Genomic DNA, 12,944 nt, shown 5'->3' on the forward strand with positions numbered 1-12,944 from the left:
AAATGGCGGCAGAATAATGATCCAGAAGTTAGCAGACAATCAACAATTTTTGGATTTTTTTTTCACCAAATCAATTGCAAAAAAAAAAAAACTAAAAAAATGCACGTGTAGAAAATAAAAAAATCTGCAAGTGCAATTTTTCAAAATATTTTTTTTTTTATAATTTATCATTATTTTTAAATTCCAAAAATTATTTGACGTTTGCTAACTTCAGTATCATGGCAGAATATGATAGGAAAATATTTAAAATTAAAAAAAAAAACACTTGAGTGTTTGAACAAACCTTGGCGGGAAAATAATATGCAGAAGGGTGTCCTAATACACTTGGAGATTTAAATTAAATTGCTCCAAGTGTATTGCAGCTAAAAAACGTCACTTAACTGCTATTTTCCCACCAGACGATGCCAGATGATTTTGCTCAGGAACGAGGAAGTTGTCAGCATCAGCATCAGCAACACTTACACTACCACTGAACACTTAACACTTTACACTAGCACTGAACTCTTAACACTTAACTGCACTAGAGACACTTTGCACAATTTAAATTTTACAGACACTTGACAATTTAATTAAACGATAACTATGAGCAATAAATTCTATGGATGATTCCGCGAATTAACTGCAGTACTGTTTAAATTTAAACGTAAAGAAGAATCTGGACTACTACTGGCATCGATGATACTGACTGCCGCTATCGAACCGTCAGTTGAAACAAAGGAATCGATTTTGCGATTTAACCGCCCCCACTTTAGCAAAAATTTGAACGTCGAAAACAGCGACGCGTAGTGACGGCAACTTGGCGCGAAATTTAAAAATTTTAATTTAATAATTTTATTAAAAATTATTTGTATCTATAATTATATTAATTATAATTAATATAATTATATTATATTAATTATAAAAATTGTAGTTTGAATTTTGGCGCGGAATTTCAAAATTGACATTTAATAATTTTATTAAAAATTAATTACATCAATAATTATATTAAATATAAATGATACTGAAGTTAGCAGACGTCTAATAATTTTTGGATTTTTTTTTTTAGACGATAAAACACAAAAAAAAAATTTTTGAAAAAATTGCACCTGTAGTTTTTTAAATTTTCTACGTGTGCATATTTTTATTTTATTTTTTTGCAATTGATTTGTTGAAATCCGAAAATTCAAAAATTTTTAAATGTCTGCTAACTTCAGGATCATTAAATATAAAAATTAAAAAATTGCGGAATTTGAATTTTGGCGTGGAATTTTCTCTTTTAAAAATGTAAAATTTTTTTTTTTTTTTCTATTGAGTACTTGGATAATTTATAAGATGATTGTCTAAATAATTAGTGGTAATTTTCTTGAGTACAATTTAAGTAGAAAATTTTTTTTTAAGAATGCGAGAAGAAATTTTTGAAGGGAAAATTTAAAAAATTGAAATAATAAAATAAAAATTAAAAATTCCAAAGTATGAAAAAAAATAAAAATCGCGCAATAATTCATCGTTCAGCATCAGCGTCAGTATCATCAGCACCAGCATCAGCACCAGAATAAATTCAAAATTTTAAATTTTAGGTTAGTGTCAAATTATTACTCACTTCACTCACTACTTATTTAAAAAAAACAATTTAATTAATTAACACAAACTAATTATTTATTATTCACACTAATAATAATAATAATTATTTTTTCAAAAAATTTCACTTATTTCACTCACTCCTCACTGGTCTCTACTCACTTGTCACTTTTCACTAATTAATTTAAATTATTTTTCTAAAAAAATCTATTAATTAAATCAAATTATTTATTATTTACAATAATAATTAATTAATTTAATTAATTAACTAATTGTTCTACGCCGGGTTAACGTTCCAAGTTTATTACATGCGATGGCTGCTTTAGTTCTAACGAATTTTCTCTCCTACTTCAGCGACTGCGCAGAAATTTGAATTCCACCAACTGCGCGTGCGCGTCAGCCTTTAGGAGTCGGAACACTCGGTCGCGAGAAAAACGTATGATAGTTGTGTTGATACACATAAAAAATATATATTTACATATTTATTAATTATATATCAATTATTTAATTAAAGTCATTAATTAAAAGTCAGTGTAATCAATTATTTAAATAAAAAAGTGTTTAAGTGACAAGTGACAAGTGAGTGATTTAATTTGTGCTGTGAAAAAAATTTAGTGTCATATTTTTTTATATATATATATTTATATAGATTAAATATCAAGGTATTTATATTAATTGTCATTTAATTTAAAATTAATTTACTGTTGAGAAAATAATTAATTAATCAATTAATTTTTTATTTTTTTGTTCCAGGAAATGGAGTTGGAGTTTTTTGCTGCGCTGGTGAGTCAACTTGTTGCTTTTGATTCATTTTATTGTTTTTTGTCTGCACTTTTTTTTTTTGAGTGTCAATTTTAAAAATTCGTAATTGTATTGAAGAATTTTTTAATTATTTTTGCCGTGTCACCATCGGCCATTTTGCTGAAACCGGACCTAGTGGTAAAATTTATTTTTTGAATTTTTGGAAGCTCGGCTTTGAATGAAATAGACAAAGAAATTCATGAGTTTTGGATAGAAAATTTGTTGTTGGGTTCAGGAAAATTAAAAAATTTTTGATGCTTCTTAATTTGAAACTGGAAAAATTAATAAACTAGGAGTTGAGTTCCATTGTTCTGGGGATCAAACGCAAATATTATTGTTAAATATTTAGCTTGAGGAAATTGATCGCGTGGATCGCGTACTGATGTCTAAGTCTGGCATCGTTGGATAGATCGAGCTCTGCATGAAGGAATGGAGACTTTTAACCTGTTGGAGTTATGGTCATGGAACATGAATATTTTGTGTAGATCTTAGTGTGCACTGGAAGATTAGATCATGATTTAGTGTCAGATTAATTTTATTTCTGTATGGAAGCGGAACTCTGGAACCTTGTGGTAGTTTTGGGTCTGGGAACATCTTTTGGACCACTAGCGAGTCTATCGTAGCCCCTGTTATAGCAAGACCTGGTAGGAGAAACCCAAAGAAGATCAGAGAAAATTTATTTTTCGAGTCCAGACTCATATGAGGAGGAATAGGGATGGGTGATGACACTGTCTCTGCATTTTTATGATGAGTAGCCTTTAATTTTTTTTCTGTTGGGAATAAACCAACACAACATAAACGTTTTTTGTTCATTATAATGTCCTCTAGTAGGAGACACCCAAAAAAAACCTGAGAAAAATTTATTTTTCGAGTAATTGACGTCGGGCAGATGCAGGCAGATGCGGACAGATGACACTGTCTCTGCATTTTTATGAAAAATGGCCTGTAACTTTGCTCCTGTTGGGAATAACTCCAGACAATATAAACGTTTTTTGTTCATTATGATGTCCTCGAGTAGGGAAAACCCAAAAAAGTTATGAGAAAAATTTATTTTTCGAGACCAGGCCCATATGAGGATAAATGAAGACAAATTAGGATAAATGGAGATGCTTTTCTATGAAGAGTAGACTGTAACTTTTTCACTTTTGGGAATAACTCAGCACAATATAAACGTTTTTTGTTTATTATGATGTCCTCTAGTAGAAAAAACCCGAAATAGGCCTACGAAGAATTTTATTTTCGAGTTCAGACCCATTTAACAATAAGTGGACATGGGAGAAGATGCCGCTGTCTATGTAATTTTATGAAAAGTAGCCGGTAAATTTTTCCCTGTTGGGAATAACTCAGCACAATATAAACGTTTTTTGATCATAATGATGTCCTCTGGCAGAAAAGACTCTAAAAAGTCCTAAGAAAAATTTATTTTTCGAGTTCAAACCCATATGCAGATGATGGCGATGGGTGAAGATGACACTGTCTCTGCACTTTTATAAAGAATGGCCTGTATCTTTGTTCCTGTTGGGAATAAACCAACACAACATTAAAGTTTTTTGTTCATTATGATGTCCTCTAGTAGAGGAAACCCCAAATGTCCTGAAAAAAATTTATTTTTCGAGCCCAGGCCCATATGAGGATAAATGAAGATGAATGAGGATAAATTAGGATGATACTGTTTAGGCATTTTTATGAAGGCCCGTAACTTTGCTTCTGTTGGGAATAACTCGGCACAATATAAACGTTTTTTGTTCATTATGATGTCCTCTAATAGAAAAAACCCAAAAAAGTCATGAGAAAAATTTATTTTTCGAATTCAAACCCATATGCAGATGGTGTAGATTGGTGGAGATGCCGCTATCTATGTAATTTTATTAAGAGTAGCCCGTAAATTTTTTCCTGTTGGGAATAACTCAGCACAATATAAACGTTTTTTGTTCATTATGATGTCCTCTAGTAGAAAAAACCTTATAAAGTCCCGAGAAAATTTAATTTTCCGAGTAATTGACGTCGGGCAGATATGGGCAGATGATACTGTCTCTGCATTTTTATGAGGAATGGCCTGTAACTTTGCTCCTGTTGGGAATAAACCAACACAACATAAACGTTTTTTGTTCCTTATGGTGTCGTGTAGTAGGAGAATCCGCAAAAAGTCCCGAGCAAAATTTTATTTCTGACTTATGACCCCTGTGAAGATGACTCTGTTTATGTGTTTTACGGAAAGTGACCGTCCGCATGTCCATTTTAGCCCCTGAACTAGCTGGACCCACTACAAAACCATTTTTTCGCGCCCTCAGTCTCTTCTCCAACTTGAAAATTTCAAAAAATCTCTACCACCCATCGCTTCATCCTCTTCTGCGATTCTCTCAAACACCTCGCGGGTTTTCCCGGTCGTATTCTATAACGCCATCTATATTTCCAATGAAAACCTCCTCCACACTCGAAGACGATGGTAAGGATGTCATACCATCCAAGATGAGTGATCGCGAGCACCAATCAGCAGCTTCTTAAAGTTGCCACCACTGCAACCTTGAGAATTAAATACATTTTTAACTTAAACATGTAGCTCATAGCATTCACTCCTCTCCACATCTTATATATACAAATATATATAAATATATATACATATATACATAAATATATCAAGTTTAGTGTTAGTATATCACGCATCAAGATAAAGCCATGTTTATAACGTCATAAAATATTTATAATTTTTTACATAATAATTAAAATCGAAACTCCGATTGGAATTTTTTTCAAATTTTCCCAGACTTAAAATTCAAAAAATTTCATATTTTTTTTTTTTTACTCGTTTTTAAAATTTTGACATTCGTGTCTGTGTTGATAGTAAAATTATTTGAAGTTTAATTAAATTAAATTAAATTGAATAAATTTTTAATTTTTGTAAAAAAAAAAAAAGTTTTTGGTTTTTTTTTAAAAATGTCGAGAAACGGTGAAAGACAAAGTTATGCACAAACTTATAAATTAGTTGTTGTTGGTGGTGGTGGTGTTGGTAAATCTGCAATTACAATACAATTTATACAAGTAAGTAAATTTATATTTTTTTTTTGGAGTATACATTTTTTTATTTAAATTTTGGAGCTCAAATTTTTTAATTCAAATTTTGGAGCTCAAATTTTTTAATTCAAATTTTGGAGCTCAAATTTTTTTATTCAAATTTTGGAGCTCAAATTTTTTTATTCAAATTTTGGAGTCAAAATTTTGTATTATTTTTTTAAAAATTTCTAATTTAAATTAAAAAAAAAATTGGAGTAACAATTTTTGTTTTTTAATTAATGGGGTAATTAGGTAACAAGTAAAATTTAATAATAATGATAATAATCGTGGGTGTAATTTCGTAAGAAAATTTATGGGTGTGCGTAGGTTTTTTTTATTACATATTTACATTACACATTTATAAAATATCTATATATATAGATAGATATATATTTATATTTCAATGTCTGAATAAACAAAACTCGTGAAAAAAAAAACTTATTAAGAAAAATTACTAATTACTCGTAAGCAATTGACTTTAGGACTAAGTACCTCAGGAGCAAATTTGTAGGAAATTTAATTCTACACAAATTACTACTGATATATTTTTATCGTATCTATGATATTTTAGCCAGAATTTGAATTTCAAGGTACAGAGTCTCTAAAAATCTTTTCTAATTTCCCAGTTAAAAATTTGAAATTGCGTTAAAAATTACTCGTAATCCCCCCGTCAAAAATTTATTACGAAGGATGTAATTTGTAGGAAATTTAAAGAGCTACAAAATTTAACTCATACATTTTTATCATATCTGCGATAGTTTCGCTTGAATGTTAATTTGAAGATAAAAAAATTTTTTTTAGATTTTATTTATTTCCTCTAATGAGTTCAACACTTAAATTAAAAATTGTAATTAAACTATCGAAGATACGGTAAAAAGTGACTGATATGAATTTGTAGAGAATTAAATTTTCTAAATAAAAGGTTTCTTTGTGTTTTTACGTAAAGTCATTGGGTAATGAGTTATTTAAATTTCAAAGGGAAAAATCATTCATATAAATAATGAATGATTAAATCTAATTTTAAATATAAGCAAATAAATTTTCACGGACATCTAACGTAATTGTTGGCAATATTCCATCTTACATATATATACAATAACATTAAAATTAATTTTATCTTGCTCTAGAATCATAAATTTAAATAATAACATTACAGTAATTATGTTTTTATTTTTTACTAGAAAAAAATTTAATTTCTCTGCCTGGAAATGTTTAGAATTTTTTTTTATTCAAAATTTAAAAAATAAAAAAAATAACAAAAATTGTTTATACAGACATTTAAAGCTCAGCTTAACTTATTCTATTTTTAACATTTTGCGGGTGTAACTAGTGTAATGTATAGTCATGACTCATGCTTAATAATTCCGTCAAATGAAATGAAAAAAAAATTTCATCAAAATTCATTTTTGAAAATTTAATAATTTTTAACTTGGAAACAAATTGCAATAAAAATATGAAATTGGTCTCATGTCAAAGATCAGACTTCCGGCTACAATTTTCACAACTCAGTCGTCTGATTTCAGTCATAAATTTTCGAGATATCGAAATTTAAATTCTTATAGAAAGGGAATAATTTTTTTTTTGATCAATGAAATTTTTTTTTTTTATGACAGATCAGATCTGAATAAATTTCATCTCGTGGGTGAATTCAACCCACGGTTATTTCATCAATAGTTACATGTTTTTATTTTAATTTGTCATTAAAGAAAAGAAAAAAAAGTGACAATAAAATGAAGAGAAATTTTACATTTGAATGCTTCTTTAAAAGGAGCTTAGAGTGATACATATGTATATAAATATAAGTAGTGATTTAAATGCTAGATCACGTAAAAATTAATATGAAATAAATCGCGAAATTATTTAAAATTAAAATTACTCATAAAATATAAGATTTATGAGAAAAAGTATTGAGTACTTTCTTGTAGGAAATTTAATTTGCTACAAAAAAGTTCATATACATTTTTATCGTATCTTTGATAGTTTCCTCACAATTTCAATTTCTAGTCATAATTTTATGCTTCAATAGTTTGGAGCCGACTAATTTCGATAAACTTTTTTTTAAATTGAAATTTCTTCTAAAGTTTCAGAGATATCATAAAAATGCACAGAACAAAATTTATAGAGGATTAAATTTCCTACAAAAATGACTCAGTGCATTTTTGTCATATCTCTGATACGTTGGCCATAAATTTAATTCTTAATGTATGAAATGTATGAAAAATTGATTTTTTATTTTTAAATCAAAATTCTGGACCAACTTTCGAAGATACGATAAAAATGTATAGAGACAATTTCGTAGGAAATTTAATTCTCTACAAAAAAAGTCCAGAAGAACTTTTCCATAAAGTTGATAGTTTCAAAGTTATGGTGATTTAAAAATTTAGTTTTAATTATTTTGTAAAAAATTAATTAAAAATAATAATAATATTTTTTTATAGAGTTATTTTGTAACAGACTATGATCCAACAATTGAAGATTCGTATACAAAACAATGTGTCATTGATGATGTACCAGCAAAACTTGACAGTAAGTAAATAAAATTCAAAAAAAAAAAAAAATTAAATTAATAAAATTTTTTTTTTTCTCTAGTTTTAGATACTGCAGGGCAAGAAGAATTCAGTGCAATGCGTGAACAATATATGAGAAGTGGCGAAGGATTTTTACTGGTATTTTCAGTAACAGATCATTCGTCATTTGACGAAATTTCAAAATTTCATAAACAAATTTTACGAGTTAAAGATCGCGATGAATTTCCAATGCTCATGGTTGGTAATAAAGCTGATTTAGATCATCAAAGATATGTAAGTATACATATATATACATTTTTTTATATTTTTATATCAATTAATTTTACTACGCAATTAAAATTTTTGATCCACCCACGAGTCAGAATTCAAATTTATTTTCAATTCAAAATTCTGGCTAAACTATCGAACTTACAGCAAAAATGCACCTATACAATTTTGTAGGAAATTTAATTCTCTACAAATTCATTTCTATACATTTTTATCATATCTCTGATAGTTTATCCAGAATTTAAATTTCAAACCCTAGATCTCTGAGCTCGAGTTCAAAAAATCATTTTATTAAAATTTTTATTTAAAAATTAAAATTACAGCCTAATTATCAATGATATCACAAAATTGCACATAAACAATTTTGTTGGTAATTAAATTGTCTACAAAAAAGTATTCTTTCATTTTTAACGTAAGACTCATAGTTACCGCGTAATTTGAATTTTAAAGTAAAAATAGATAGCAGTGATATTTTTTTTGATTAATTAATTAATTAATTAATTAATTTTTTAGGTTCAAGTTGATGAAGCACAAAACTTAGCTCGGGTATTAAAAATACCTTACATTGAATGCAGTGCTAAATTACGAATGAATGTTGACCAAGCGTTTCATGAACTCGTGAGAATCGTTCGTAAATTTCAATTATCTGAGCGGCCGCCTTTGAAGCCTAATTATAAGAAAAATAAAAAAAAATGTTGTATGTTATAATTATAATTATAATTAACAGCCTTTTTTTTATTTTATTTTAATTCAATTTATTATTTTTAATTAACAATTAAATCTTAACTCTTAACTCTTAATTAATTATTAATTATACGAGGAATTTTATAATGAAAAGGAAATTTTTTTATTGAAATTTTTCCAGGAAAAAAAAAAAATTGATATAAAAATTTATAAATTTTTAAGTCGCACAAAATTTTTAACAATCGACTGATTTTTAATCGATTTATAAATAAATATATTAAATATTTTTGATACATTTTTAAAGAAATTTATGGAGAAAAATATTTTGAAATTTATTTATGAGAATTTTTTTTTTATTAGAAAATTTTTAATCATTAAATTTACAAAAATAAAAAAAAATGCGGGGGTGGATTTATTTTAAAGATCAGAACTTTGGTTAAAATTTTCACTACTTAGTGAATTTCGATTATTTTTATTGCAGTGTAAAAAATTCGGTGTAAATTCGGAGTAAATTGAAATTTTTTTTCAACGAAGAAATTTCGAAGTGATGAAAATTTCATGGAAATCTGCATCTATTCTGATTCGGAGTCTGATGTTACAAAAAAATCCCCTCTGGAGTAAATGTACTCCATCCTGGAGTTCAAATGTTATAATTAATCTTCCTCTGGAGTAAATTTTACCCAAATGCGGAATTTTACTCGTGAATTAAACTTCGATCCGGAGTAAATTTACTCCAATTCCAAGTTTGAATCTTAACTTTAATCTCTGGAGCAAATTTCACCCAAATTTTAAATTTAACTCTTGAATTAAACTTCAAACCGGAGTAAAATTACTCCAAATTCAAGTTTAAATTTTAACTTCAATCTCTGGAGTAAATTTACTCCAACACGGAGTTCAAATGTTAACTTTCATCTTCCTCTGGAGTGAATTTTACCCGAATGCGGCATTTTACTCTTGAATTAAACTTCGATCCGGAGTAAATTTACTCCAATTTCACAGTTTAAATGTGAACTTTAATCTCCGGAGTAAATTTCACCCAAATTCAGAATTTTACTCTTGAATTGAACTTCGATCCGGAGTAAATTCACTTCAATCTGGAGTTCAAATCTTAACCTCAATCTCCGGAGTAAATTTTACCCGAATCCGAAATTTTACTTGTGAATTGAACTTCGATCCGGTGTAAATTTACTCCAACTCAAAGTTAGAATTTTAACTTTAACCTCTGGAGTAATTTTACTCCAATCCGGGGTTCAATTATTAACTTTAGTCTTCCTCTGGAGTAAATTTTACCCAAATCGATAATTTTACTCTTGAATTGAACTTCGATCCGGAGTAAATTTACTCCGAACCGGAGTTTTAATAGTAAAATTAATTTCCTCGAAGTAAATTTTACTCCAATCTGAGGTTTAAATTTCAAAAACTCCCATCCGGAGTAAATTTCACTCCGGAATAAGTAAAAAAAAGTCATCCTTTAAATCCACTCCTCATTTGCTCCGGATTTACTCCGACTTTAACCTGCGTTTACTCCGCAATTTTTTTACAGTGGGAGGTATCGAATTTTTGAGTAAAAAATATTTTTTTATTAACAAAAAATATTCACTGCCTAAATTATTTTTATATATATAAGTATACAATTTATATAAATATTTTATTAGATAAAATTGACATGGGTTTAGTTAATTAATTAATAAATTAATTAATAATGTAATGATAATAATAATAATAATAATAATTAATAAATAAATAATAGTTTTAAATATTTTTTTCATGTAAAATAAAATTTGTTTTAATTGCATTCATTTTTTGCCTTAATAATTTCAATTCTTTCAATTGCCGCGCAATTTTTTTAATCCACTTTTCATGTTGATTATTAATTATCGCAAAGTACTCATTATTTTTATTTAAATAATTATAATTTAAATTACTGAGTACAATTTTTAGAGTAGAAATTTTATTACGCGTTTTACTTTTTTGTAATTCGAGTTCTAGAATTTTTTTGTTCAACTCCAAAGACTCGAGTTTTGATTTTTGAATTTTTGTCGCAACTTCGCGGGCCTGGGAATTGACTACGCGGATTTTTGTGATCACTTTTTTTTTTCGAGAGAGAAGATTTTTTAGTTGGAGATTTTTTTGGTCAAACTGCTGGAGGTAAAAATATTTTTCAGCTTCTAGACGCTCGTAGTCCATTTTTGTGAGATTTGAATTTTTTCTTATTATTGATTTCAAATTTTCGTGCGTTATCTGCAAATCATTGCGTAGTTTTATCTGGAAATTATGCATTTTACCCTTAAAATTTTATGGAAAAAAATGACAAAAGGGTAAAATGGACAGTGGAATTAAAGATTAATTTTTTTTATTTAACGTCGGGGTTGAATTCTGACTAAACTATCGAAGATACGGTAAAGATGTACAGAAACAAACTTATAGAAAATTAAATTTCCTATAAATTTGTTCCCATACATTTTCATTGTATCTTTGATAGTTTAGTCAGAATTTTAATTCAAAGTCTGCGATCTTAAATTAGGAAATTTCAAATTCATCTAAAAGAAATTTTTGATTTTAAATCAAAATTCTGACTAAACTATTAAAGATACGGTGAAAATGTACAGGAACAAACTTATAGGAAATTAAATTTTCTATAAATTTGTTCTTGAACATTTTCATTGTATCTTTGATAGTTTAGTCGGAATTTTAATTCAAAGTCCGCGATCTTAAATTAGGAAGTTTCAAATTCATCTAAAAGAAATTTTTGGTTTTAAATCAAAATTCTGACTTAACTATCAAAGATACGGTAAAAATGTACAGGAACAAACTTATAGGAAATTAAATTTCCTATAAATTTGTTCCCATACATTTTCATTATATCTTTGATTGTTTAGTCAGAATTTTAATTCGAAGTCCGCGATCTTAAATTAGGAAGTTCCAAATTTATCTAAAAGAAATTTTTGATTTTAAATTAAAATTCTGACTAAACTATCAAAGATACAATGAAAATGTATTGAAACAAACTTATCGGAAATTAAATTTCCTATAAATTTGTTCCCATACATTTTTATCGTATCTTTGGTATTTTACTCAAAATTTCAATCCAAACATAAAATTTCCTCACCTCCTGTCCATTTTACCCCAAAATAATCAAAATTGCTCTCTGTAAAAAAAACTTACATACGTAAGCCGATACTTGGAGATTATTTTCATTTTTTCCAACTGTCTATTAATAATTTCCTGAATTTTTTTATTTAAAAAATTTTTACCCCCACCCCGAGAATTTTCTTGAATATTTTTCTCCCTCTCCGCGATTTCCATAATCAGCTCATCGGCCTCATTACTCTTCTTAATTATTTCCTCCCTTATTTCCCTGAGTTCTTCTTCTGAATTTTCCTCAAACCTCTCAAACTTTTTCTTAAATTTATCAAATCTCTTTAATTGCTTGCAATAATAATCCATCTCTTCTTCACCCCCACCCTCACTGTCATCAAAACCAACCCCCTCACTCATAACATAAATCATTTGTTTTCTACTGAAATACTCGATCAAGTATTCAGTGAGCCAGAAATTTTTATACCGAATCGCTTGTTCATTTTTTTTATATTCCACTAATTTATTCACCATTTCCTCCCGGTTCGCACTCGACTCATCGTCGGTAATTGAAATTGATGACAATAAACTATTGTCATCGTAATCGGAATCAGTTTGTAATTTTTGTGAACTCGATGATGAATTTTCGTAGTCAATTTCTGTTTGTGGGGGTGAGAGGCCCAATTTATTTAGAAGCTTCGATATTTCTGATAAATTTGGATTCCATTCGGAATCTTCGTCATCAGACATTTTTTTTACAATACTAAATATTTTACGTTACTAAGATTTTATTTGATCAATAATATGACATATATATCATATATATTGGGAATGTGCGAATTTTACTATTCGATTCAAAATTTGAATCGAAAAATTTGAATTGTTCGTAAATTTGTGAATAATTCGAATCCAATTATTCGTTAATTTTCGAACTATTTTTGAATTTTCGTATCATTCTTAAATTTTCGAAGTATTTGG

At 27.9% G+C, this 12,944-nt stretch overlaps 2 protein-coding genes across 2 annotated transcripts; one reads left to right on the top strand and one right to left on the bottom strand.

Moving 5' to 3' along the window:
• The first annotated feature begins 5,013 nt into the window (after positions 1-5,013).
• LOC130677447 (ras-like protein 2) lies at positions 5,014-10,076 on the top strand. Its single transcript, XM_057484214.1, has 4 exons — positions 5,014-5,397; positions 7,848-7,935; positions 7,999-8,210; positions 8,718-10,076. The coding sequence occupies exons 1-4, from the start codon at positions 5,293-5,295 to the stop codon at positions 8,910-8,912; spliced, it is 600 nt and encodes a 199-aa protein (XP_057340197.1). The 5' UTR covers positions 5,014-5,292; the 3' UTR covers positions 8,913-10,076.
• On the bottom strand, positions 9,253-12,884 carry LOC130677438 (A-kinase anchor protein 9-like). The gene is made up of 2 exons (XM_057484204.1): positions 12,054-12,884; positions 9,253-11,153 (listed from the first exon to the last, which is right to left on the bottom strand). Exons 1-2 carry the CDS (start codon positions 12,714-12,716, stop codon positions 10,641-10,643), a joined length of 1,176 nt encoding a protein of 391 aa, XP_057340187.1. The 5' UTR covers positions 12,717-12,884; the 3' UTR covers positions 9,253-10,640.
• Positions 12,885-12,944: the final 60 nt, after the last annotated feature.

The sequence above is a fragment of the Microplitis mediator genome, chromosome 1 (assembly GCF_029852145.1).
Source record: "Microplitis mediator isolate UGA2020A chromosome 1, iyMicMedi2.1, whole genome shotgun sequence".
NCBI lineage: Eukaryota > Metazoa > Arthropoda > Insecta > Hymenoptera > Braconidae > Microplitis > Microplitis mediator.

Coding starts and splice junctions, on each gene's coding strand:
- LOC130677447 (XM_057484214.1), top strand. CDS start 5,293: ATGTCGAGAAACGGTGAAAGACAAAGTTATGCACAAACTTATAAATTA. Junction 5,398..7,847: donor TTACAATACAATTTATACAA/GTAAGTAAATTT, acceptor ATTTTTTTATAG/AGTTATTTTGTAACAGACTA. Junction 7,936..7,998: donor TGTACCAGCAAAACTTGACA/GTAAGTAAATAA, acceptor TTTTTTCTCTAG/TTTTAGATACTGCAGGGCAA.
- LOC130677438 (XM_057484204.1), bottom strand. CDS start 12,716: ATGTCTGATGACGAAGATTCCGAATGGAATCCAAATTTATCAGAAATA. Junction 11,154..12,053: donor CCAAGTATCGGCTTACGTAT/GTAAGTTTTTTT, acceptor CATAATTTCCAG/ATAAAACTACGCAATGATTT.